This window comes from Nannobrachium achirus, assembly GCF_963921795.1.
Source record: "Nannobrachium achirus genome assembly, chromosome: 6".
NCBI lineage: Eukaryota > Metazoa > Chordata > Actinopteri > Myctophiformes > Myctophidae > Nannobrachium > Nannobrachium achirus.
In genome coordinates, this window is record NC_137815.1 from 19,558,645 (window position 1) to 19,586,439 (window position 27,795).

Below are 27,795 nucleotides of genomic sequence, written 5' to 3' on the forward strand. Positions count from 1 at the left end.
TCAGCCCACGGTTTGGTTTGTATCTCGGTTTTTGGCTCACGGTTTCAGTACAGTAAAAATTGAAATTGAAAAAATAAAGAATCCAAAATGTTCAGTTAATTTTAAAGATGGGGTGCAATCATTTGTTTCCCCCCTAAAACATGATAATCAGTTATTATGATTATACTAGGAGGAAGATTTTCTCCAAAAAAAGTGTACAGAAATTTTTTATGTGGCCACACCCCAAAACAAAAAGAAATTCGGTTCATTAATTTCGGTATGGGCTGTTCGGTTCGGTATACCGGTTCGGTTCAGTATTGTGGCACCCCTAAGCTTTACAGGTCCATTCTTACACCCAACACTCAGGACTTTGCTGTGTACAGTATGTCAAAGTGCTAGCTAGGCCGACGGTCAGTCAGTTAAGCCTGTAAAGTAAGGGTAACACGGGGTGAAAAATTGACATTTTACGTGCAATAGCGTGAGAGACTTAAAAAGAAAACACAGAGTGCGTTCTGACCTACAAACTGGATGAATAGAAGGATTATCCTTCAGTGCACTAAGGGAGGGAGTGAAGAGTAGCGCAGATAGGGGGAGGAGGATTACATTTCACATTCATATTAGGAGATTACACTGAGCTATAGGTGACGACTAATATATATTCTGCATATAATAACTCTCTCTCAGCCATAGTCTGTCAGCCCAGACCTTTTCACACAGCCTCAGCTATCTCATTGTTTGTTTCAGTGCGGCTCATAATTCAACTACATCTATCACGACTTAACGCTCCACATTCGTTATTTCCACAGTACTTGCGACCATAGGTCGCAAGTACTGTGGAAATAACGAATTCCACAGTTGAGAACGGTCACAGCTGTGCAGTGGCGTCAGTTCAGAAAAAGCTAAGGTATGGCAACATGACTGGTGTCTTGCACGCGCGCAAGACACCAGTCATGTTGCCATACCTTAGCAACATTCATGATACATTTATTTTAAGAAGTACATTTTATTTTTTTCGCCCGTTTCTACTGTTTCTTGGGCTGGATATGGCAGCCTGGAACGGTTGTTCAAGTGCAGCTAAACTTGGCATGCTAGTAAACGTGCCACAATTAACAATAATGCATTGCACCTATGCAGCTGACCTGCGGAACCTGGGAATATACCATCTTGTCAAGATGGGGAGAATACAAGTGTGGACAATATTGTTAAAGTTTGCATTTGTAGTTATTTTACTGTAATTTAACAACATAATAACCAGCACAGATAGACAAAGAGACATTCATGGATTTATATGTAAAAGTAAATTTTATTTTCCTCCCTGGACCCAGGGTATGGCAGCTGCATACCCCTGCCATACCCTGTTGTGGCTTGATGTCCCTTTTATGCTCATATACGGAGATCCCTGTCCCGATGTCATCAATATTAAGCGAATATCCGGGAATGCCCATATTTGGTAATGGGCATGTTCCGACATCACATTGTTGACTATCATGCAGGGGTCTGGTGCAACTGGTGCGATATACATCACTGGCCAAGTGGCCAGATGGCCAAGAATTGGCGCGACCTCGTCCTGAGGCGTCTTACTAGTAATATGATAATTTATATAAGTAACTATAAACTAAAGTTTTCAAAATATCGTAGAGGAGTTAAAGTACAATAGTTGGATCCGAGATGTATTGGAGTAGAAGTAAAAGTATTGGAAATTGGAAATACTCAAGTACTCAAGTAAAGTACAAATACAGTCGGTACACATTATTGTGTATCATTATTTTATGCTTTAACTATTGAAAAATAGCAGATATACAAGCTCACAGCGTGGCACCGAGTGCCGCGCTGTGAGCTTGTAGATCTGCTATTTTTGAAAAATTGTGAAAATTAGAATTTTTACCCGATTCTATAAGTGTCTTTTGAATCCTTCTAAGGTTTGTTGAAAAACCTATGTTTCTATGTCAGCAATCTGGCTACAGCCATCGTCAAAGAAAAGCTCAGTTAGCCTGTTCTTGAGAGACTACCGTGTCAGTGGTTCTCAAACCTTTTCATGTGAAGTGATAAAATTATATGTATTTGGCCACGGACCCCCATCTCAAAATATTTAGTTCCAGGGACCACCCAGAAGCAAAATTTGAGTTACAAACGTTCGCTTTGAAAATACATATATTCAAAGATTTGCACACATTTTCACGACTTTTTCAAAAATAGCAGATCTACAAGCTCGCAGCGCGGCACTCGGTGCCGCGCTGTGAGCTTGTATATCTGCTATTTTTCACTGGTTAAAGCATTCAATAATTCTAGGCCTAAATTTAATTAAAAGGGTACTTACAGTAGTTACCACTGACTTGGGGTTTGGAGCGTTGTGCATTTTTCCAGAGGGGGGATTAATGATAAATGATGGATTACCCAACAGACTGGTTAATAGCCTGCCTGCGAGCTCCTTGCCATGGCTTGTCCCTCTCATTTCCTCACCCTCCTCCCGTGGTCTCGCAGGCTGTCTGCTTCCTGGATCAGAAAGCTGCTGTAGAGCTGCTGATGCAGCCTAATTATTACAGCCGCTGTCTGAGCCCCGTGCCCACCGGCTGCACCGCAGACCACACTGTACCGTCTCGTATACCGCGGGTCTGAGGAGGCCAGCGCTCGCTGAGGTCTCTCATGTTAGCCTGGGACCCAGTCCCTCAAAATTGGAGAGGACCTGTGATTTTCTGCCGCACTTTTTATTTCTGTTTTATCTATTAGTTTGGTCATTAAGGTCCACAGAATGAGAGGCCTGCTCTGCCGGAAACATCGCGAAAAAAGGTTATGGCCATTTGTATATTCACTGTCCCATTGACTCCACTACACAGGAACAGAAAAATATTAAAAACATGAAAAAAATCTGCTTTAAGTAGCATGTGAGGGGTCAAACTGGGGTGCTTTCATGATTCTGAATCCATTGCTGCACGAAACACATTCCTTTGGCTAAAAAATAGCGCTACAAAACTGACAAAAGTGATGAGTAATCACTGTGATGACTGTGAAAAGTGATGACTCATCATTTTTGACAGTTTTGTAGCACTGTGTTTTAGCCCAAGGAATGTTGTTTCGTGCAAAACAAGTGCTTGCAATGGATTCAGAATCGTGAAAACACCCCAGTTTGACCCCTCACATGCTACTTAAAGCAGAGTTTTTTCATGTTTTTAATATTTTTCTGTTTTCTGTTACTATCTCTACTTCGTGTCCCTTAATTGTAAGGGGCTGCACAGTGCACAGGGTTATTAACATAAATGACCAAAAATATATCACTGTATATTTTCTCTTTTGCAGCGCGACCAATCTGAATCCAGCATTATCCCAGGAGACGATGACTCGGCCACGCGGTGGTCGGCTCCAGTGGACAGCGAGGAGGACAGAAGACTAGCCTTAGAGAAGAGCATGTAGGTGTTTAACCTCTACATGAACACAGGTTTAATAGGCCTAGGATTATTTGATGCTTTAACTATTGAAAAATAGCAGATATACAAGCTCTTTGAATATATCTTTTAAAAAGCGAACAGTTGTAACTCAAACATTTGCTTCTGGGTGGTCCCTGGAACAACATATTTTAAGATCGGGGGTTCCGTGGCCAAATACATGTAATTTTGGGGGTCCTTGACATGAAAAAGTTTGGAGAATCCATTGATTTAGATTAGAAGAAGGATCTAGAAGACATATAGAATCGTGTCAAAAATATTCAACGTCTTTCACAGATGTTCACGATTTTTCAAAAATAGCAGATCTACAAGCTCGCAGCGCGGCACTCGGTGCTGCGCTGTGAGCTTGTACCGGTATATCTGCTATTTTTTAGGATCACTACTGGTGAGACCCAGACCTCCAATTATTGACCAATATTCACGTGGCAGCAATTTTGCTTAGGTCACATTCAGGGTGGGAAAGTCCGGGTGTTTGATGCATTATGTCAGATTAATTCACACTTTTTAGCAGATGAATATTTATTCAAATACTGTATGTTTAATACTGTTTTTGAAATATTTAACTTTGTGATTTTATCACGGAATTCATTAGGGCTTTGATCGGATGAAAACCTTGCCCAAATTTGGATTCATACCCCAGACGCTATGACTTGGCCATGTGAAGTCATCCAGAAAGCAACATAATTAGATTTTTGCTAACTGGAATTGGACTCGTCACTCCATATGGGCAGACAGGCCGACAGACAGACAGACAGACAGACAGACAGACAGACATTGTATTTTCTGTTTTCTGGACAACTGCCAGTCAGACCGAATTGTTCCCACTCGACACACCCCCAGTTGGAAGGTCCTCAATAGTGTGCACACATATTTCATGCATTTCTGGATAGATGCATTATTGTGTTAACCCATTTAGAACGGGTACATTTTATTAGAATTTTGACCCGATTCTATAAGTGTCTTTTGAATCCTTCTAAGATTTTTTTAAAAACCTATGTATCTATGTCAGCAATCTGGCCAGCCATCGTCAAAGAAAAGGTCCTTTTCACTTAACTGGAGCTCAGTTAGTCTGTTCTTGAGAGACTGCTATGTCTGGTTCTCAAACCTTTTCATGTGAAGGACCCCCAAAATGACATTTATTTGGCCACGGACCCACATCTTAAAATATCTAGTTCCAGGGACCCCCCAGAAGCAAAATTTGAGTTACAAACATTCGCTTTGAAAATACATACATTCAAAGATTTGCACACATTTTCACGACTTTTTCCAAAAATAGCAGATCTACAAGCTCGCAGCGCGGCACTCGGTGCCGCGCTGTGAGCTTGTATATCTGCTATTTTTCACTAGTTAAAGCATTCAATAATTCTAGGCCCTAAATGTGTTTTAATATGTATTTCCTTCCAATATCTTTCATGCAGCTTATCATCTCCCTCTCTCTCCCTCGTTCTCTTCCTCTCGTCAGATACGTGCTGACAGAGCTGATAGAGACCGAACGGTTGTACGTGGAAGACCTGGGACTCATAGTAGAGGTACGTCAAAGTAAAAGTATCAATACTGCAATGTAGAAATAATCTGTTAAAAAACACTCTGTTGCAAGTAAAAGTCCGGAATTCAAAATTGACTTGAGTAAGGCTGAAGCCACACCAATGTACCTATGAGAGTGGATTCCCCATTCCTCAATGCATTTCAATGAGAACGGAGTGGTTTCATGCCAGTAGAGGATTTCTGCAAAAATCGCTCCATATTGGTACTTTGGTGGCTTCAGCCTAAAAGTAGAAAAGTATTGGTATTTTATTTTATTTTATCCTTTGTATCATGACTTGAGAGAAAGTTTATTTTAAAACGTTCACAACCCTGATCTTAACTTAATAGAGTATGAGTGCTTTAATGATCATGTATTTGCATTTGCGGAATATCTCTTTAAAGCGTGGGATAGGAGGAGAAGGGTGACCTATAGATGCATTTAAATGTTTATCTTTATTCTATGTGCAGGGCAGGCCATGTGAAGATATGTATTCTATAAATTTAGCTGCTGGCAGAATTTGCACTGGAATGTCTGTCTTTGTTTACATGTACTGTATGTATCTGATGTGTCTGATAATCCCATATGGGATGGGTCAAAATTCGCCCAGACACGGAAAAAAATATTCATTCATTCATTCGGTATCAAAATGTACTTAAAGTACCAAAAGTAGAAAGTACTCATTATGCAGAATGTCCCCTTTCACACGTTTTCGAACGTCTACGAATATTTGTGACGCGTTGTGAGCTTGTAGATCGGTTATTTTCAAATGGCCAAAAGTTATATAGGGTTGAAGTGGTTAATGTATGTTTTGTAGTAATAATAAACATCCAAATCTACAAAGTAATTAGTAACATTTAGAACTGGTACACATTATTTTATGCTTTAACTATTGAAAAATAGCAGATATACAAGCTCACAGCGCGGCACAGTGCCGCGCTGCGAGCTTGTATATCTGCTATTTTTGAAAAATCTTGAAAATTTGAATTTTGACCTGATTCTATAAGTGTCTTTTTCAAAATGAATACGTTTTCAAATAAATGTAGTGGAGTAACAACCTGTGATTCTGACATCATTCATTCCAGGGCTACATGGGCACCATGGCAAACCAAGGGGTTCCGGACGACATGAAAGGGAGGGACAAAATCGTGTTTGGAAACATCCACCAGATTTACGACTGGCACAAGGAGTGAGTCACGTCCCTCCGCCCCACTTCCCTTATCTGGCGCTCTGTCTCCCTTTCCTCACTCGCATTTCTGCGTGTGTTTTCATAAGAACAAAGTACATGCGAAGCGCTTTCCTGTTTCTGCCTGGACGTGTGTGAGTCCACATTATAGCGGTCCAGCATGTGTGTCAAGTCCCATGCGACTATTTGCTACTTCCTGTGTGTGTGTGTGTGTGTGTGTGTGTGTGTGTGTGTGTGTGTGTGTGTGTGTGTGTGTGTGTGTGTGTGTGTGTGTGTGTGTGTGTGTGTGTGTGTGTGTGTGTGTGTGTGTGTGTGTGTGTGTGTGTGTGTGTGTGTGTGTGTGTGTGTGTGTGTGTGTGTGTGTGTGTGTGCGCGCGCGCGCGTGGCTGCGCGTGCGTGTACTTGAATTACTATACTTGTAAGGGCCATTTTTCTGGTCCCTACAAGAGAAAAGGTTGTTTTATGGTTCAATTTTTTTTTTTTAGATTTAGTCTTACAAATAGGAAAAGATTCATGTTGGAGTTAGGGTTAGGCATTTAGAGCAGGGGTTCCCAAACTTTTTTGTCTCAGGGCATCCCATGAATATTTTTTTAATCTGAGGCACCCTTACATTATAATTTTCACTCTGCAGCACCTTATATTTATAGCATATCGTCGTTGTCAGGTGGAAACCTTGTATGTCCAAAACCGTTCGTTTTGTATTTATCATCTATAAAATGTACTAAACTAGTGAAAACAGCAGATCTACAAGCACACAACGTGCTTGTAGATCTGCTGTTTTCCCTAGTTTTGTGCGACAGTCTTGTATGATGAAGCAGGGCTTTGCTTTACCAAAAGACGTACACATTTGAAAACTTGGAGATACGAGGTTTCTGCCCGACAGTGTCGAAATTTTAGAGATTATGTTGAGATAATAGACATTTTGGTTAGAACTGACTGAAAATAACTTTGTACTTCAAGTTTAGAATGATACTAAATATTTTTTCAAGTGTCCAAATAGATTCCAAATTATCTCGCGGCACCCCTGTACTGCCGTCACGGCACCCCAGGGTGCCCCGTCAACCACTTTGAAAACCCCTGATTTAGATGTTATGTTTAGGGCTTGAGGTTGGCTTTTTCCCTGTTTAATACATAGTTGTGGGCGACAAATAGCTGATCTACAATCTACAATGCGCTGCTATTCCTCCAGCTGTTTCCAAGGCCGTCCTAAAACTAGAAAGATGCAACTGGAAATTGCAAGTGGGGTTGCTGTGACGCGAGTCACACTTTCAAATGAATTCCGTCTTACCATTAGAATTTTCCCCAATTCAAGTCAATGGGGAAAATTAACTCACTAATAAATGCATGACCATATATGGACATACTGTGTCAGTCTAATGTGATGACATCAGACATCTTTGATGTCAGTCATCTCCATATTTTGGAAAAGTAACATTTTCCCATTCAAGACAATGGAGAAAATGAATTCACAAATAATTGTCTATAAATTAAACTATATAACGTACAGTATCTCTTAGCAAAATGCAACCAGACCTGTCCCGATGAAGCTGGTCGATCTGACATACTGTACGCATGGACCAAGTGCGTGCCCCAAAACCACACTAATTATGATAGCCTCACACAAGTATAGTAATACGTGTGTGTGTGTGTGTGTGTGTGTGTGTGTGTGTGTGTGTGTGTGTGTGTGTGTGTGTGTGTGTGTGTGTGTGTGTGTGTGTGTGTGTGTGTGTGTGTGTGTGTGTGTGTGTGTGTGTGTGTGTGTGTGTGTGTGTGTGTGTGTGTGCGCGTGCATGTGCGCGTGCGTGCGTGCGTGAGATCCTACAGTACAGTAGCCTATGTGTTATGCTGAGTATTAAGTCCTGCCCTGTGTCCCACAGCTACTTCCTGGGGGAGCTGGAGAAATGTGTGGGTGAACCAGAGCGACTGGCCCAGCTCTTCATCAAGCATGTGAGTGGACATGTACTGTATCTGCATGATGGCTTCCCACATTGCTGCGTGGCAAGCTGCCTTTGGTTCTTCTCCCTGGGCGTTGTGGGTTTGAGGAAGTGGTGGAAAAAGTACTCAATATTCTTTACTAGTGTAAAAGTATACCACAATGTAGAAATACACACTCCATTCCCATTTAAATGCATTGGCAGAATCCATCCTCGTGTAGGTAGAGTGGGTTGTGACTGTGCTCTTTCCAGTTAAAGTCCTGTATTTTAAAAAGTATCCACCTCTTTCCGCGGGAGTTTGCTGGAGGCGACTGGAGATTATTTGGACCACACTTCCGGTTTAACAGCAGACATACAAGCTCACATCGCGTCGCAGATGCAGCCTGTTGTGAGCTTGTAAATCACACTCGGCTGCGGCGCCGGAAGCTCGGTACAGCGTCTGCGCAATGCACTATGGGGCGTTGGAAACTCGTGGATAGACATTGAAATAATACCTATATTACCAAAAGCAAAAGTAGCCATTATTGCATAATGTCCCATTAAACGTTTTCAAAGTTGTGGTGTAATGCAGTAGAATTAATGACTGTATAAAGTATTGAAAAATGGACATGGTCAAATAAAATAAAAGTACAGTATTTTCTGGACTATAAGGCGCACCTGACTATAAGGCGCACTGTAAATGAATGGTCTATTTTCAAACTGTTTTCATATATAAGGCGCACCTGACTATAAGGCGCACATAATAGACGCTACCGTTGCGTTATGCATCCAACAGATGGAGCTGTGCTAAAGGGAATGTCAATGTCAATGAATGATCCATATATAAGGCGCACTGGACTATAAGGCGCACTGTAGTTTTTTGAGAAAATTAAAGGCTTTTAAGTGCGCCTTATAGTCCGGAAAATACGGTACCTCAAAATTGTACTTAAGTGTGGAACGTGAGTGCATGTGCTTTAGTTACTTTCCCCCATGGGTTTGGTTTGAGGTCAAAGCCTTTCCAGGGACTCCTGATTGAGTGTAAAAGTCTCGTTGGCCCGATGCCATCCACATGCATGTTGTTCTTTCAGTGTAAAAGTCCTGTTAGCCCACTGCCATCAACATGCATGTTGTTCTTTCAGTGTAAAAGTCTTGTTGGCCCGATGCCATCCATATGCATGTTGTTCTTTCAGCAGCGGGATCACACTGGAGCTCCAAGTCATTACAGTAGCAGCTTCCACTGACTCAGGGCCTCCCAAACCTTTCAGCTCCAGAGTCAAGACCCAAAAGTTACATTTGGTGCAGTGTTGATTTCGTCAGCTAAAACTATGACAAAAAAATGTTCGTCAACTAGCTTTTTGTACTGATGAATACAAAATAAAAACGACATAAAAACGAAGCTAAATATTGACAATTTTGTCAACAAATAAAAAATAGACATAAATGTTAGGGAGGCACTAGAGGAGAAGAGATCCAGTAGAACTAAAAGTACATTTATTTTTGGTTGCACTCGGGTGTTGCCCTGTGAAAATAGCAGATGTACAAGCTCGCAATGCGCCGTGACGCAATAGGTGACAAAAGTACCCATTTACCAGTTACTTTTTTTATAGTGTTCCAGTTCCAATTTCATCTGCTCATTTCTTCGTGTCATCACCGACCTGAAAATGCATTCTCTGTTTTTAACCAAAGAAAATCACTTAGCCTACGTACCTTTAAGCCTTATTTCTGAAATAGTGAGAGTAACCAACCGATCTGCTATATTTCTTTTTTCAATTCTGAAAATCTTTTGACGTAATAATTCATCTTCCATAGGAAACAAAAAGGGATGTATGGGTCCCCATCTATTGTTTGAGAAACACTGTACTAATGTATACAGCCTGCATTAAGGGTCAGAGCTCAAGATGCAGGCAACTCAGCAGTCTCTCTGGAAACAGACAGAGGAAATCTCTATAGCTGAGGGTCATATTTGGTACACTCTAAAGTCCCGATTGTTAATTACGTTACGTGCGACTTACCTAGTAGCTCTTTCGAGGCCGGACGTGACCGGACGCCGTGTGGCCAATATTTCCCACATGCATGCGCACGGACGGCACGGAACGGTGCTTGCGCGTGTGCATGCTAGAACTCCCCATAGATCCGAGTGACGACGCGCCATATAGCCTACAGTTTCTAATGAAATGGCTATATTTGCATAACAAGTTTACCCAAGTACCCTATTCATATGGATATTAATTTAACACCTACAGTACCCTACTAGGTTTCCAGTGGTGAATGAATGCATGTGTGTGCGTCCAGTCCTGCTACTTGGTTCTGTACTGTTTGATTCTTTCAAAGCAAACTTGTTTCTCTACTGTCTGCAGCGCTGTATTTTCTAATTGAATTAAATGAAACTAGAAAATAAAATCTTAAGTAACAATGCAAATGTAATTAAGACTAGAAAATTTCGTTTTTACACAATTAGATCTGCCGAGATCCGTTCTTTCTAAATTGCCTCTAGAGGCGCGCGCGACCGCGCGTGCACGTGACATCAATAAATGACCGTCCGCCCTGAAAAGAAAATCCCAAAGCACCACTGGACTTACAAGTGCATTTTTGAACCGATTCCACTGCAGATTGTATTATACCAAGATAAAAGACGGACAATGGTTTGTTTTGTTGCTGCAGTTTGGTAGATAGATAGACCTTTATTGCTCCCACAAGGGACATTCAGTTTCCAGAGGTAGCACATCATCAGTTAAAGTAGAGAGTAATTACCATACAATACAGCAAGGGTAGCGACACAAAACTAGGAAGAACAACATCGTGAAAACACACATCAACAATGAAAGCTGGCTCCGCTATGCTCAATGTTGCTGTAGTCCAGCCAGGCCCGGCGGCATGAGGGGGACTGCTGGGGCCGAGCCCCAGGGGTGTCAATTGGGTATGGCAGGGGTATGCAGCTGCCATACTTTACGTTATTATGTTGTTAAATTACAGTAAAATAACTACAAATGCAAAATTTAACATAATGGTCACTTTAACAAGGTATTATAATTATATTCTCCACACTTGTATTCTCCTCAGCTTTACAAAATGGTATATTACCAGGTTCCGCAGGTCAGCTGCACAGGTGCAATGCATTATTGTTAATTGTGGCACGTTTACTAACATGCTAAGTTTAGCTGCACTTGAAAAACCATTCCAGGCTGCCATATTCAGACATTGTGAAAATAGCCGATCTATATGCTATTTTCACAATATAGAACCGTGTTATCCAAAATGTAATGCCTATTTTCCACGAGGACTCCCATCTTTGTCATACCCTAGCTTTTGCTGAACTGACGCCACTGCCGAACCCCATCACGCGGACCCCCCGGCCCCATCAGTGAAACCGACAAATACTCAAAAACAAAGGCGAAACACTAATTTGCATAGTGGTCGCAAGCTTAAGCTCACAGACGGCCCCATTATTAGCCATTGAGTCCAGTCTCCAGTATGTTTAATTGACCCATGGCAGATTAAATCATTATTTCTCGGCCACTGGAGCTATTTAATCTCCTGCAAAAGTTTTCGTTTTAGCGGGGACCAGAGCACAGTCACACCGAGAGGAAAACAAAAGGCTTCAGCATTCCCGGCTCTCTCTCTTTTCTCTCTCTCTACCTGATCAATGTCACCTGTCAATCAATTTCTCTTTTTATATCACCCAAACAAAATGGTAAATGGACCGTAATTATATAGAGCTTTTTTTCCAAAGCACTTTACATTACAATGTACTTCACACTCACCCATTCACACAGCGATGGCGGAGGAAAACGTTCAAGGCACTAACCTGATCATCGGGAGCAGTTAGAGGTTTAGCGTCTTGCTCAAGGACACTTGGACACATAGCCAGGAGGAGCCGGGATTCAAACCTGGATTTAAAATAGTGAAACTAGCCGATCTACAACCACACAACGCCTCGCACTGTGTGCTTGTAGATCTGCTATTTTCACTAGTCTTGTGCGACAGTCTTGTATGATGAAACAGGGCTTTACTTTGCGAGAAAAAAAAATGTACACATTTGAAACTTATGAGGATTCTGCCCGACAGTGACGGTATTCAAATGTACAGCGATACCCCAACAACTAAAAGGGACTAAATAATATTAATAATAATGTTATTATTATTATTTCACTGACATCTCTTCTTGAACCTGCAGGAGCGACGTCTTCACATGTACGTGGTGTACTGTCAGAACAAACCCAAGTCCGAACACATCGTCTCCGAGTACATCGAGACCTACTTTGAGGTGAGCGCTCAACCTCTTCTGTTCCCCATAATGAAGAAGAGTGTTTAGTTTCTGCTTTATCATTATCTGTTTTAGTTGGGGAGAGTTAATTAGGCCTTAGAATTATTGAATGCCTTAACCAGTGAAAAATAGCAGATCTACAAGCAGAGTGCCGCGCTGTGAGCTTGTAGATCTGCTATTTTTGGAAAAAGTCGTGAAAATGTGTGCAAATCTTTGAATACGTGTATTTTCAAAGCGAACGTTTGTAACTCAAATTTTGCTTCTGGGGGGTCCCTGGAACTAAATATTTTGAGATGCGGCTCCGTGGCCAAATAAATATAATTTTGGGGGTCCTTCACGTGAAAAGGTTTGAGAACCACTGACATAGTAATCTCTCAAGAACAGACTAACTGAGCTCCAGTTAAGTGAAAAGGACTTTTTCTTTGACGATGGCTGGTCAGATTGCTGACATAGAAACATAGTTTTTTTTTCCAAAAAATCTTAGAAGGATTCAAAAGACACTTTTCACGATTTTTCAAATATATCAGATCTACAAGCTCGCAGCGCGGCACTCGGTGCCGCGCTGTGAGCTTGTATATCTGCTGTTTTTCAATAGTTAAAGCATAAAATAATGTTACACAATAATGTGTACCCGTTCTAAATGGGTTATCAAAATGATATAACAACTTAACTCAGTGTTAAGTGGGTTTTCTCACATTTGTCCCTGTTTGCCTTCTGTCTGCTCAATGCTTTACTTTGACCCGACAGGAGCTCAGACAGCAGCTGGGCCACAGACTGCAGCTCAATGACCTGCTCATCAAACCTGTGCAGAGGATCATGAAGTACCAGCTCCTGCTAAAGGTACATTATGCATTATATGCTGTGTGGTATGAGTTTCCATAGTAGAAGAATTATAGATTTTATTTATTTGAAAAAGCAATAAAGCCACATGGTTACAGCCAGGGCAGGAATTTCATGGAGGCCATGAAAGCTATGGCCGCCGTTGCCCCTCAGTTTGGCCTTGTGCCCCTCAAACCAATGGCATGACCTGAGGCAACACGCAACAGTGTCCTTACTGTACAACTTTTCCCTCTGTGTCTTTCTTGTCAAAATAGACAGTAGACACCGGTGTCTCTTTCTTGTCATGTAGACACCAGTGTCTTTTGTTGAGAATCTGAAATCTTAACTCCCGTGTCCCCATCTCTAAACCAATCCAGTGACTTTGATTGGTGCAGGGCTGAGCATGGATATGATTGTAAATACCATCATTTATTTATTTCACTACAGATTCTTTCAATGGACTAAATTCTTGTTTTATTTGATGGTCTTCCTGCCCTGGCATTTGGCCTTTGTGCCCTAAAAAAAATTACAACACCACAGGCTAAGTGGCCTTGCCCCTAAAATGATGAAATCCCAGGCCTGGTTACAGCAATTCGAGGATGGCAAGAAAGCCCTGAGACTTATTTCCATTGAGTTCCTCTACCAGTTAATAGTTAATACCGGTACGTTAAAAAATACATGTACATTACAATACAAACACATGGCATCCACCTTTAATGTGCATGGTCATAGTGAGGCTAAACTATACCATGACACATAGATCTTGTTTATAGATTGTCTATAGAAAGATTGTCTGAGAAAGCAAAATTAATGAGATCCTTCTTAAGGATCGGTTGAGAATTAAAACACTATTTTTTCCCGGTCATTGTTATACAAAGGCTGGTGCTGATTGGTCCAGTGCGAGATTGAATCCGGAACACAGACGCGCGCGCGCGCGCGCACACACACACACACACACACACACACACACACACACACACACACACACACACACACACACACACACACACACCGAGTGGGTAGGGGAGGCTGTCTGACTGTTTGGTCTTCCGAAGGTCACTGGTTCGTCCCCTTGCCCAGTCTATGTGATTGATTGATTGATTTGGATCATTACATAACAGATCCATTACAGCTGCTGCACACACACACACACACACACACACACACACACACACACACACACACACACACACACACACACACACACACACACACACACACACATGCAGCTCCGTTGGGTCTCTCGAGCTAAAATGTTGGGGAAACAGAGACCCTACAGTGCATTAATCTGTCTTTGATCGGCCCTCTAAAGGACTTTCTGAAGTACTACACCAAAGGAGGAATGGACGTCGACGAGTTACAGGTTAGAGGCCTCTTTTAAGTCCTTAATTCAACGCACCCATGTTGGAACGTGACCGTGCTTTTCCTATCGGATCTGTGCCTGGGGGGGAGCTTGTGCAAGGACACACTGTGATTGGCCAGTTGCCACTTTGAAAGGCAGTTGGGGCAAACACCAAAACCTTATTAACTATTCTGTCACTATCAGGAGGACACTCCTCCGTCGCGGTCAAAAACTATACATTATTGGCCAAAAACGGTGAGAGGCACTTCCGTGTTGGCCTCTCTGCACAGATCCGGGAGGAGAGACCGTCCCGCACACCGTTGGAACATACTGTATGCTAAATTATTCTGCTGTAAATATAAGATTAGAGTCGCTGTTTATCTGTCATAATAATCCCTCCGATTTCTTCCAATCAGAAAGCGGTGGAGGTTATGTGTTTTGTGCCTAAACGTTGCAACGATATGATGAATGTTGGCAGACTCCAAGGCTTTGAGGTGAGGCATGTTCAGTTTTTTTCCAAAATATCATCCTCTATTATCATAATAGACCATCTACTGCAGGGGTGGGCAAATTTGATGATGTCGAGGGCCACTATATTTCCACCTTCACTCCAGAGGGCCACATTGCATATTGCTACGTCCTATGTACTTTGTCATTCTATCTCATACAAAAGAAGCAAAAATAGCAGATCTACAACCTCAAAACGCATCGCGCTGCGATGCGTTTTGAGCTTGTAGATCGGCGATTTTTGCTTCTTTTGAATTGGAATCCTGAATTATTTGTTTTATTTTTGAATTGGAATCCTGAAATGTAACATTTTGATTTAATTTCAAACGCATTTCTTTATATACTCATGTTAACTTTATGAACCTAAATACAAATACGTTGGACATAAAAGAAGAAATTTTAATACTACTATACTAGTCATTAAGCTACTAATATAGACTGACGGAATTAAAGCAGGTCATGTTTGGAATTGTAACAGCTGAAATCAGTAATATATCAGTATTCCGGTATTAACCTGCGGGCCTCATTAAGTGAAGGTGGGGGCCGCATGTGGCCCCCGGGCCGCCAGTTGCCCATGTATGATCTACTGTATTATAATAAATCAGTGGTTTTCCCCTTTCATATCAAGGTCAATGATTTATTCTGCATTTGAGCCACAGACTACATGATGAGATTTAGCTGCTGTACTGATGTGTTACCATAGGAGTGATAACAGGCAACCGACCGTTGATCAAAATAACAATTATTCTACATTCTCCAATTGTGTAGACTAGTATATTAAGTAATGCAGATTTTAAACAATAATTTAACTCTTGAGAGCGTAAAATGAAACCAAATGGGCCCATATACGGGTCCATTTGGTTTCATTTTTCACTCTCAAGAGTTAAAGATCTATAAGGGTCCATTTAGTTACCAACTCTCAATCATTTAAGCTGGGGACCACCACCTGGAACTCGCTCATCGACCACTGGTGCTCCCCGAACCACTGGTTGGGAAAACCACGGTACAATAAATCAGGGGTTCCCAAACTGTTTTGTCTCAGGGCACCCCATAAATATTTTTTTAATCTGAGGCACCCCTACATTATAATTTTCACTCCCAGCGCATATTTATAGCATATCGTCGTTGTCGGGTGGAAACCTTGTATGTCCAAAACCGTTCGTTTTGTATTTATCATCTATAAAATGTACTAAACTAGTGAAAACAGCAGATCTACAAGAACTGCTTGTAGATCGGCTGTTTTCACTACTTTTGTGCGACGGCCTTGTATGATGAAGCAGGGCTTTGCTTTACCAAAAGACGTACACATTTTAAACTTGGAGATACAAGGTTTCTGCCCGACAATGACGATATTTTAGTGATTATGTTGCGAGGAAAACGTTGAGATAATAGCCATTTTGGTTAGAACTGACTGAAAACAACTTTGTACTTCAAGTTTAAAATGATACTAAATATTTTTTCAAGTGTCCAAATAACTTCCGAATATTATCAAATTATCTCGCGGCACCCCTGGACTGCCGTCACGGCACCCCAGGGTGCCCCGTCACCCACTTTGAAAACCCCTGCAATAAATGAATGAACAATGCGCGCCTGTTCATATATTTCCTGATCAATATTGCATACATTACTGTTCCAGGGGAAGATCACAGCTCAGGGCAAGCTGCTGCAGCAGGACACGTTCTGTGTCAGCGACCAGGAAGGCGGCGTGCTGTCTAGAGCCAAGGAGAGGAAGGTGTTCCTGTTCGAGCAGCTGGTCATCTTCAGCGAACCCATCGACAAGAAGAAGGGCTTCTCGTTGCCGGGGTACATCTTCAAAAACAGCATCAAGGTTCGAACAACACTGGCATTTTAAACATTACTGTGTGGTCATTATTGGTGAAATCCCCCCCCCCCCAAAAAAAAAAAACAACAACAACGTTTTAATAAATAGCTAAAATAGCAGATCTGTCAACTCACAATGTGTGGTGAGCTGTGAGCTTTTTTAAAACATTTTGGTGCTATTTTTCATACAGGGCTTAAAGGGATATTTCACTTAAAAAAAAAGCTTTGTAATTTTTTTGTCTAATAAGGCTTTTGGGAGCACCTGGGACAGTTTTTTAAGTTGCTTGATTCAGTATTTAGATATTTGATACTCATTTTATCTGACACGCCGCCTTCCAATACAAACCTATTGTAACTTCAAACTCCAATTTAACCATGATAGATTCATCTGTCTGTTTATCTGGTGACTTCTAATATACGTGAGCAGGTCGTGTTTTTTTGCCTAGCGGTCCAGACGCATACCACACAGGCTCTGATGCCTGATTTCCTGTCTACTTACTATACTATCAATAAAGGCAAAAACATCATATCGTTGTTGTTGTTGATGGGTGGAAACCTTGTATGTCCAAAACCGTTCGTTTTGTTTTCATCATTTTAAAACTAGTGAAAATTGCAGATCTACAAGCACACAACGCCTCGCTGCTTGTACATCGGCTATTTTCACTAGTCTTGTGCGACAGTCTTGTATGATGAAGCAGGGCTTTGCTTCACTTTCTGCCCGAAAGTGACGATATACAGTATAAAATAAATATGACATTTTGGGGGTGAAGTATTCCTTCAAGTGATGTCTCAGGGCACCCCATAAATATTGTTTTAATCCGAGGCACCCCTACATTATAATTTTCACTCCCAGCACCTTATATTTATAGCATATCGTCGTTGTCGGGTGGAAACCTTGTATGTCCAAAACCGTTCGTTTTGTATTTATCATCTATAAAATGTACTAAACTAGTGAAAACAGCCGATCTGTGCTTGTAGATCTGCTGTTTTCACTAGTTTCTGCCTGACAGTGACGATATTTTAGTGATTATGTTGCGAGGAAAACTTGGAGATAATAGCCATTTTGGTTAGAACTGACTCAAAATAACTTTGTACTTCAAGTTTAAAATGATACTAAATATTTCTTCAAGTGTCCAAATAAATTCCAAATATTATCAAATGATCTCGCGGCACCCCTGGACTGCCGTCGCGGCACCCCAGGGTGCCCCGTCACCCACTTTGAAAACCCCCGATCTAAAGCTCCTGGCCCCCCTCTGTGCTGCAGGTCAGCTGCCTGGGCATGGAGGAGAGTTCAGAGGAGGATCCCTGTCGTCTGGTGCTGACCTCCAGGAAGACCAACGGCAGCGTCATCCGCTTCATCATGCAGGCCGAGTCCCCAGAGAAGCGCCTGGCCTGGGCCAACGACGTGGTCCAGATCCTGGACTCCCAGAGGAACTTCCTGAACGGTTCGATTTATTTTTCTTTTTTTCTTTTTTTTTTTATTGTCCTCAATGCGCCTCCCACTGGGAGGAGACCCCGTGGCAGACCAAAGAGCAGATGGAGGGATTATATCTTCACACTGGCTTGGAAACGCCTCTGTATACTCCCTGAGGGAGTGGAGGAAGTTGCTCAGGATAAGGAAATCTGGAGGTCTCAGTTGGAACTGTTATCCTCGCGACCCGATTCCGGATAAGCGGTTGAAGATGGGATGGATGGATGGAATATTTTATTAGCCCATTTATTAGGTCACATTTTATATGAAGTTTTTTAGTGTCGAATAGAATGTATATTTTGGCTGGCCTTTGATGGTACACTTGTTTGCATGCTGAAAATAGCCGATCCACAAGCTCACAGTGCGTCGTGCCATGTTGTGAGCTTGTAGATCTGCTATTTTCAGAGCGCAACATTTGAGTAAATGTTTTCGCTCTGTAAAAATTAAGTTTCATATTTAGAACGGGTACACATTATTGTGTATCATTATTTTATGCTTTAACTATTGAAAAATAGCAGATATACAAGCTCACAGCGCGGCACCGAGTGCCGCGCTGCGAGCTTGTAGATCTGCTATTTTTGAAAAATCGTGAACATTTGAATTTTGACCCGATTCTATAAGTGTCTTTTGAATCCTTCTAAGGTCTTTTGAAAAACCTATGTTTCTATGTCAGCAATCTGGCTAAACGTCCTCAAAGAAAAGATCCTTTTCACCTAACTGGAGCTCAGTTAGTCTGTTCTTGAGAGACTACTATGTCAGTGGTTCTCAAACCTTTTCATGTGAAGGACCCCCAAAATGATATGTATTTTGCCCACGGACCCGCATCTCAAAATATTTAGTTCTAGGGACCACCCAGAAGCAAAATTTGAGTTACAAACGTTCGCTTTGAAAATACACATATTCAAAGATTTGCACACATTTTCACGACTTTTTCCCAAAATAGCAGATCTACAAGCTCGCAGCGCTGCACTCGGTGCCGCGCTGCGAGCTTGTATATCTGCTGTTTTTCACTGGTTAAAGCATTCAATAATCCTAGGCCTAAATGGGTTAAAGGTCCAGAAAACAAAGTTAATTCTGTCTCTCTCCCTCTCTTCCGGCACCACCACAGCCCTGCAGTCCCCGATAGAGTACCAACGCAAGGAGAGCAAGTCCCACAGCCTTGGCAGGGCCATCAAGCCTCCCACGGCGGCCAGCTCTGGCCTGCGGCCGCATTCCTCCGCATCCATGGACAGAAACCAAACGCCCTGTCTGCTGTCTTACAACACCTCCCTACCCTCTCTGCATCTCCCCAGCCAAGGACAGCCCTCCAGCACGGCTAGGAAGGTATGTGGTAGGGCATTCACGAATAGTGATTTTTAGTTTTCGAATTATTCGACCTCAATGTATTCAAAGTTGCGAGACGTTGTGATCATGTAGATCTGCTATTTTCACAATATTTATCTGCGGAACCGAGTGCTTGTCAGGTTGGGGGTCCCCAGTTCATATATGTTTATTTTGGGGGTCACAGCCTGAAAAGGTTTGAGAACCCCTGGTATAGAGCAAATTCATCCACCAGGGGCATTGACAAACTCATTCTTATGACTTCCTATCTTGCCAAGCTTTATAAACTATATATTTTTTAAAGAGAAAAAAAATAAATAAAAAATAAAGAATATTCGACTTCGGTGAACAATGTCGAATAGTGACTTTGATATTCGAATATCCGAATATTCGAATAATTGGTGAATGCCTTAGTATGTGTGCAACCCTCCAGGCACAAAATGCTATTATTATTATTGCACCAATAACGAAGAACACAATTCTCTTTAGCCACTTCAACCCTTTATTCTGGGCATGACATAAAAATAGGTGAACATTCGGCAAAAACAGGCAAAACATTTGGCGAAAATAGCAGATCTACAAGCTTCACTACTTCTACAGTACTTCTAGGACCGTTTGAGGACTGTGACCCACAAATGGGTCCCAAAACCAACTGTTTGGGAAACGTTTTTCTAGATTGTCTATTTTTGGTTTGGTGTAGGGGAGGGGGGCCCCGTATAGACCCCCGGGGTACTTTGGTCCAGGGACGTGCTGGCCATTGGGAAAAGCGGGACAACTCCCGAACGGCCGGTTCATTCCCGGCCGGTCCAGGCCGGCCATTAGGAAAAATATTTAAATAAAATGTCGGCCTTCGTTCCATTTTGGGGGCTGGGCGGCCAACAAAGTAAATCGTCACTGTCGGGCAGAAACCTTGTATCTCGAAGTTTCAAATGTATACATTTTTTCGCAAAGCAAAGCCCTGCTTCATCATACAAGGCTGTTGCACAAAAGTAGTGAAAACAGCAGATCTACAAGCACACAACGCCTAGATCGGCTGTTTTCACTAGTTTAAATCCTTTTTAAAATGATATATACAAAACAAACAGTTTTGGACATACAAGGTTTCCACCGGACAACGAAGAAATATAACTCATGTACAGTAATTGGCCCACTGGCTTGTCTGGCTTGTCACTTCTCATGATCTGAAATAGCAAATCTTTGAGTAGCAGCAGCGCTATGGAGCGATCTCTCCCTCTGTAGCGCGCAATGAGGGCCTCTCCAACTCTTTTTCAACTCTGAATCAGGGGCCCAGCACGTCCCTGCTTTGGTCAATGCCGTATATTGGGTTTAAGTGGTTAAACGCCCAACTCATCTTTATTCATCTTTATTTTCTTCACCTTGTCCCTTCGAAGGTCTCCAACTCCAGCTGCCCGCCGTCCCGGCCAAACCGCATGCCCCTGTCCGTCCCTGACCAGCTCACTTTGTCCCTAGAGATGGGACAGCGCCATGGGACGCCCAATGGCCTCAGCCAACACAGCACACAGGTACTGTACATGTAGTCCAACTATTAGTGTATGTCAGTGGTTCTCAAACTCTTTCATGTCAAGGGCCCCCAAATTGACACTTACTAGCCCACGGATCCCCATTTGAAAAGATATGCCAGGGACCCCCATATGAGAAGATTTTTTACAGCTATAGCAGTTATCAACGTTATCATATTGTCAGTGGAAGATGGAATACTGCTATTAGACCGGTGGCTTTCAACCAGTGGTCTGGGGACCACCAGTGGTCCTTGAGGGGGGTTCCAGGTGGTCCCCAGCTTAATGATGGAGAGTTGGTAACCAAATGGACCCTTATAGATCTGTAACTCTTGAGAGCGTTTCATTTTACTCTCTCAAGAGAGTAAGAATCCCATCCAACGACGACAACAGTCTTCGACGTGTTGGGTCTGAGAAGTTACATCTCATCAAATGGTGGTCCGCGGCTCAAATGCAGAATGAATATTGGACCTTGATATGAAAAGGGATGAAACCACTGCTATAGACCAGGGGTTCCAAAACTGTTTTGTCTCAGGGCACCCCATCAATATTCTTTTTAATCCGAGGTACCCCTACATTATAATTTTCACTCCCAGCACCTTATATTTATAGCATATCGTCGTTGTCGGGTGGAAACCTTGTATGTCCAAAACAGTTCGTTTTGTATTTATCATCATCTATAAAATGTACTAAACTAGTGAAAACAGCCGATCTACAAGCACACAACGCCTCGCACTGTCGCAGTTTTGTGCGACAGTCTTGTATGATGAAGCAGGGCTTTGCTTTATCAAAAGACTACACATTTGAAACTTGGAGATACGAGGTTTCTGCCCGACAGTGACGATATTTTAGTGATTATGTTGCGAGGAAAGCGTTGAGATAATAGACATTTTGGTTAGAACTGACTGAAAATACGTTTAAAATGATACCAAATATTTTTCCAAGTGTCCAAATACATTCCAAATATTATCAAATGATCTCGCGGCACCCCTGGACTGCCGTCGCGGCACCCCAGGGTGCCCCGTCACCCACTTTGAAAACCCCTGCTAAAGACAGTCAGCGTAGACAAGAACCGTGTTGTTTAGTGTCGACCAGAAGCTGTTACCAACCATCATCACTGATAATGAGGGGAAGTACTGTAACTTTGCCAGTTCTCTAGCTCTCATCCTGTTGTTGTTTCCAAGTGGATTTACAAACCCGGTCAAACTGATCTCTTTGCCCGTGTCCACAAAGACCATTCAGTTTATGGGGAAAAAAAAGTCAGTGACCTAAGGGTTTTATCTTATTTGCTCAGACTTCCCCCCATCAGGAGGAAATGGGTTCTCCTATCAAACAAGTGTATCGGGTCTCTTTAAAAGAGCACTTTCCATCCTGCGTGTTATGCACAGCAGAAGATTATGAATTCTGTATCTTTTTTTTTGCAACAAGTTTTGGAGTGGATTAGAACAGAGTTTTGTCGATGCACCAAACATAACAAAGCACATTTTCATGTTTCACGTGTAGGCCAGATACTTTGAGAACAAGTAGATTTTAGCATTTCTTTTTATTTTCTTATTATCTTTCCTCCTGACCCATTTTTCTCCCCAATGTAGTCATTATGCCAATTGATTCCTCCCTACACACATTTCTGTGTTGTCACTTACTGACCAGTGAGGAGTCCCCACCTACAATGTTGCGGGCTTGTTTACAATTTACAATTTAAGCATTTAGCAGACTTAATCCATAGCGACTTAAAATAAGCTAGGTAATACATCAGTACATAAACATCAATACATCAAATGGAAAGAAATACTAGGCAAATATAAGCAAACAGGTGGATCAAGCACCAGGGACATGCTGGGCCCCTGATTCAGCCCGGGAAAAATAGTTGGAGAGGCCCTCATTGCGCGGTATAGAGAGAGATCTCTCTCTCTAGCGCTGCTGCTACTCAAAGAGTTGCCATTTCAGATCATGACAAGTGACAAGCCAGTGGGCCAATTGTTGTAAAATGAGTGTATATGCCCTTTAAGAGGAATGCTGGGAGACGTGGGAGGGGTGAATAGTGGAGGAGGAAGTAGTTGATCTCTGACCTGTGTAGTGTTTGATGTGGGAAAAGAAGCAGTGTTTGATGTTCACGATACTGAAGAAGTGATAATAAACGAACTTTGCCTGATTAAAAGTGACTGTTAATTCACCACTGTGCAACGGGAAATAGTTACACGTTGGGTTGTACCCCGAAGTTAATAACGGATTACGGATTAAGTGTTACAGCGTTAACTTCGGCCGTGGAATTGAATGGAATTCAGTTCCCCTGTGTCTGCCGGTTTTGAAGACGTCCGGAGGCGAAGACAGGAAAGGTTACACAATTACATTTCGTCGTTGTCGGGTGGAAACCATTTGTTTTGTATTTATCATTTTAAAAATGATTTTAAACTAGTGAAAACAGCCGATCTACAAGCACACAGCGCCTCGCATCGCGAGGCGTTGTGTGCTTGTATATCTGCTGTTTTCACTAGTTTTGTGCGACGGCATTGTATGATGAAGCAGGGCTTTGCTTTGCGAAAAAAAATTACAAATTTGAAACTTGGAGATACAAGGTTTCTGCCCGACATTGACGATTTACTTTGTTGGCCACCCAGCCCCCAAAATGGAACAAAGGCAGACATTTTATTTACATTTCTTTCCTAATGGCCGGCCTGGACCGGCCGGGAATGAACTGGCCGTTCGGGAGTTGCCCCGCTTTTCCCAATGGCCAGCACGTCCCTGTTACAACCTACCTACTCCTCCTGCCCAACACTCCCTGCTGACAGGCGCTGACACCTCCAGCCCGTAGGAGTACATGCAAAGACAATTATCACCCTCTCCGAGTGGCTTCCCTCTCCCAAACACGGGCCAATTGTGTTCGTTTAAAAAACATTAAAAAAAAAAAAAGAAAGAAAGAAAACTATATATATAGAAAAATATATTATTATGCATCTGGTTTGGCCCATTATCTAGTATATAGGAACCTGCTTTGGCCCGTTTTTGATGGAGGTAAGCCAGGCGGGGAGGGTGATATTTGTCATTGTACTCCTACAGCAGGGTTCCCCAATAGGCGGCCCGCGGGCCATTTGCGGCCTGTGGGGGGCTACTGTCTGGCCCCCACCAACCCCAGTAATAATAGTGGTATAAGAGCAGCAACAACACTAGTATATCGTCGTTGTCGGGTGGAAATCTCGTATCTCCAAATGTGTACGTTCTTTCGCAAATCATACAAGGCCGTCGCACAAAAGTAGTGAAAACAGCCGATCTACAAGCACACAACGCCTCGCACCGCGAGGCGTTGTGTGCTTGTAGATCGGCTGTTTTCACTAAATGCAAAACGAACGGTTTTGGACATACAAGATTTTCACCCGACAACAACGATATCTGAACTGTCGCTGGAGTAGCAGGAACGCCACCATCGCCCCCTGCAATGTTGTGGCGCTTGGCTTGGTACCCTAGACATGATTTGGCCCTTGGGGAAAACTAATTGGGGAACCCTGGTCTACAGGCTGGGGCGGCACCTGTCAGCCCCCCGATGGGAGGTCTTGATGTAGAGGTGTAGGATGGATGGAATGTCTATGTCCTCCCGGTGGGGGCTCCTCACTGGCAGGTGAGCCAGCTGGGGAACAGCAGCAGTGACAACACAGAAACGTGGAGAGCACAACGACCAAATTGGGCGCAAAAAAAAAAGTATAGAAATATTTGGCTTCTCTAAAAGATAAAAGAGAGAGAGCAAAAATTGCAGATTTACAAGCTATTTGTCATGGTTAACATGTTAAAAAGGTAATGTCAATCCATTCACACTGTTAGTAGCTTTCTAAATCAGTGGTTCCTAAACTATTTATCCTGTGACCCAAAAGAGAAATTAGCCATTCGCCTGGGACACCTGACCCTAACCCTTGTGAAAATAGCAGATCTACAAGCTCACACACACCACGTTGAGAGCCTGTAGATCGTCTGTTTTCACCTCTTCTTTGAAGTTCTTTTTAGACCCTAACCCTAACCCTTGAAAATTCATAAAATTCTTATTTTTTTTTTTCTTCAAAAAATTAAATGATGTACAGTATTTCAAAAGATTTTTGTTGGAAAGAAAATGGGATTTTTTAGTCTAGTCGTGAGACTTGTGACCCATAAAAATTGGTCTGTGACCCAGTGGCGTCAGTTCAGAAAAAGCTAAGGTATGGCAACATGGCTGGTGTCTTGCACAAGCAACAGGCATGATACATTTATTTTAAGAAGTACATTCTATTTTTCCCCCTAGTTTCTACGGTTTCTTGGGCTGGATATGGCAGCGTGGAACGGTTGTTCAAGTGCAGCTACACTTGGCATGTTAGTAAACGTGCCACAATTAACAATAATGAATTGCACCTGTACCATTTTGTCAAGGTGGGGAGAATACAAGTGTGGAGAATATCATTATAATACCTTGCTAAAGTGACCATTTTGTAACATTTTGCATTTGTAGTTGTTTTACTGTTATTTGACAAGATAATAACCAGAACAGATAGACAAAGAATTGACGCCCCTGCTGTGACCCACAAATGGATCGCGACCCAGTTTTTTTGGGAACCAGTGTTCTAAATCTCTACTGTGCTCCTACTCAGGGTGTGAGTGACAGTTTCCACGGATCCACGGCGGGTGACGCTGGAGGTTACGCAACGCATCGCCCCGGCAACCTGGATAAGCTGACAGAGCATGAGCAGTGAGAGGACCTGATGCACTGATCCCCTGAACTCTCTGATCGTTGTTGTCGGATGGAAACCTTGTATGTCCAAAACCGTTCGTTTTGTATTTATCATTTGAAAAATGATTTGAAATCGTGAAAATGGCCAATCTACAAGCACACAACGCCTCGCACCACGAGGCGTTGTGTGCTTGTAGATCGGCCATTTTCCCCACTTTTGTGCGACACTTTGGAGGCGTTGTGTGTTTGTAGATCGGCTATTTTCCCCACTTTTGTGCGACACTTTTGTATGATGAAGTATAGGGCTTTACTTTACAGAAAAACATACACATTTGAAACTTGGAGATACAAGGTTTCTGCCTGACAATGACATTATCCATTCTGTCTCAGAAGCACGTCAGCTCTATAGGGCTGGACAATTAACCAAAAAATATATTGAAACTGATATTCAGAACCAATAACCAATAAACCGATGATCAATAAACTTGCTCACGTAGGTTAATCGATTAATTGAGAAGCTGGGTGTTTCCCCTCCCCCTTTACATATATCAACAAATCTTCACGAAAACATACAGACAGATTTATTTTAATTTAATTCGATTAGTACAAATAACCTTTTAACCCTGTATGATACTCTGTTCTGTTGTACAATGGTGGTGTACCCAATTAGCGAAAATAGCCCACAACGTGTTGCAGCATCACAACGCATTGTGAGCTTGTAGATCCGCTTTTCATTCATCGTGATCGATATTGATTTGAAATAATATTGCCCAAGCCTAGTCGGCCCTGTCAAAGAGCTGAGATGGAGCTGAATGTGCTCTGCGTTGATAGAATCATACTGTACAGTGTACACCATTGCTATACAGCTATTGTTGTGATATATCATTGTTTTATGTTTATGTCTCTGTCAGATATTTTGTACTGAATTTCAGCTGAAACCTTTATTTACTGTACCACTAATAGTGCAGAATCTGCAGACTATGAATCGAGATTTCAACCTTTCATATTGTGTCATATGGGTGCATGCGTGTGTGTGCGTGCGTGCTTGCGTGCGTGTGTGTGTGTGAGCTGTGAGTGCGTGAGTGAGTCTTTGTTTGTGCACATGCAGACATGAGCATGTGTGCAGTCGTCTGGGAAAGACGGTAATCTATCTGTGATAATCAGACGTGTGAAAAAGACATTCTCCTTCATACTGTACAAAATCATTTTCTTATATATATTTTTTTCCACTGAAAATTACTTGGATATATTTTTCCTGTCACATAAATCTGTAGTGTGTGCTGTTTTCTCATAAGGGACATAGAAGTGATTTTATTCAGCTTTTTGTTTTCTTCCACGTAATGTATTAGTACAGTAGCTACGCTAAACCTAGTGTACACAGTAGTATTCTGTGTATGCCATGATGACTACAGTACTACAGTTATGTCGACTGTATGTCCCTGAATACTTGCCCACCACTAGGCTAGTATGTCACAATAATCGTGACATGAATATGTTCATATTGTCCCATCCCTATTTCCTTCTACAAATCTCTTCGCCAGTAATATAGTCAGGGGATATCTTCAGAAATGGTGTCAAATCCTGGAATAAATTCCTTACCAAAAAGTTTCTTAACCAATGTGTTTGTAAAGGTGTCTAGTAACACATCTCACAAAGACTGAAATTCAGTTTCCCAAGGAGAATCCTTGACAGCTGATGAAAGTTGGGGTCCCATTAAATTAACTAGCCTATACAGGATAAAACACACCAAAATAAATAAGCTTTAAGTAGCACGTGAGGGGTCAAACTAGGGGTTTTTCATGATTCTGAATCCATTGCAAGCATTTTGTTTTGCACAAAAAACATTTCTTGGGCTAGAAACGGCCCCACAAAAACATGGTTTAGTGATGAGTCATCACTTTTCACAGTTTCTTGTGAGCCGCCTTTACCCCAAGGAATGTTTTTGGTGCAAAACAAATGCTTGCAATGGATTCGGAATCATGAAAAACCCCTAGTTTGACCCCTCAC

At 42.2% G+C, this 27,795-nt stretch overlaps 1 protein-coding gene across 1 annotated transcript in view; it reads left to right on the forward strand.

Annotated features, from left to right (window-relative positions):
• The window catches only part of arhgef25b (Rho guanine nucleotide exchange factor (GEF) 25b), a gene marked incomplete at both ends in the record, with an annotated part of 54,889 nt that extends 29,079 nt beyond the window's left edge, over positions 1 to 25,810 (forward strand). Inside the window, 13 exons of the mRNA XM_080728008.1 lie at positions 3,274 to 3,383; positions 4,882 to 4,948; positions 6,027 to 6,130; positions 8,005 to 8,074; positions 12,215 to 12,304; positions 13,052 to 13,144; positions 14,436 to 14,486; positions 14,882 to 14,959; positions 16,609 to 16,800; positions 18,058 to 18,238; positions 19,373 to 19,587; positions 20,976 to 21,107; positions 25,709 to 25,810. Coding sequence (XP_080584134.1) covers positions 3,274 to 3,383; positions 4,882 to 4,948; positions 6,027 to 6,130; positions 8,005 to 8,074; positions 12,215 to 12,304; positions 13,052 to 13,144; positions 14,436 to 14,486; positions 14,882 to 14,959; positions 16,609 to 16,800; positions 18,058 to 18,238; positions 19,373 to 19,587; positions 20,976 to 21,107; positions 25,709 to 25,810 — 1,485 coding nt within the window. The remainder of the gene's footprint in view (positions 1 to 3,273; positions 3,384 to 4,881; positions 4,949 to 6,026; positions 6,131 to 8,004; positions 8,075 to 12,214; positions 12,305 to 13,051; positions 13,145 to 14,435; positions 14,487 to 14,881; positions 14,960 to 16,608; positions 16,801 to 18,057; positions 18,239 to 19,372; positions 19,588 to 20,975; positions 21,108 to 25,708) is intronic.
• Between the last annotated feature and the right edge of the window lie 1,985 nt (positions 25,811 to 27,795).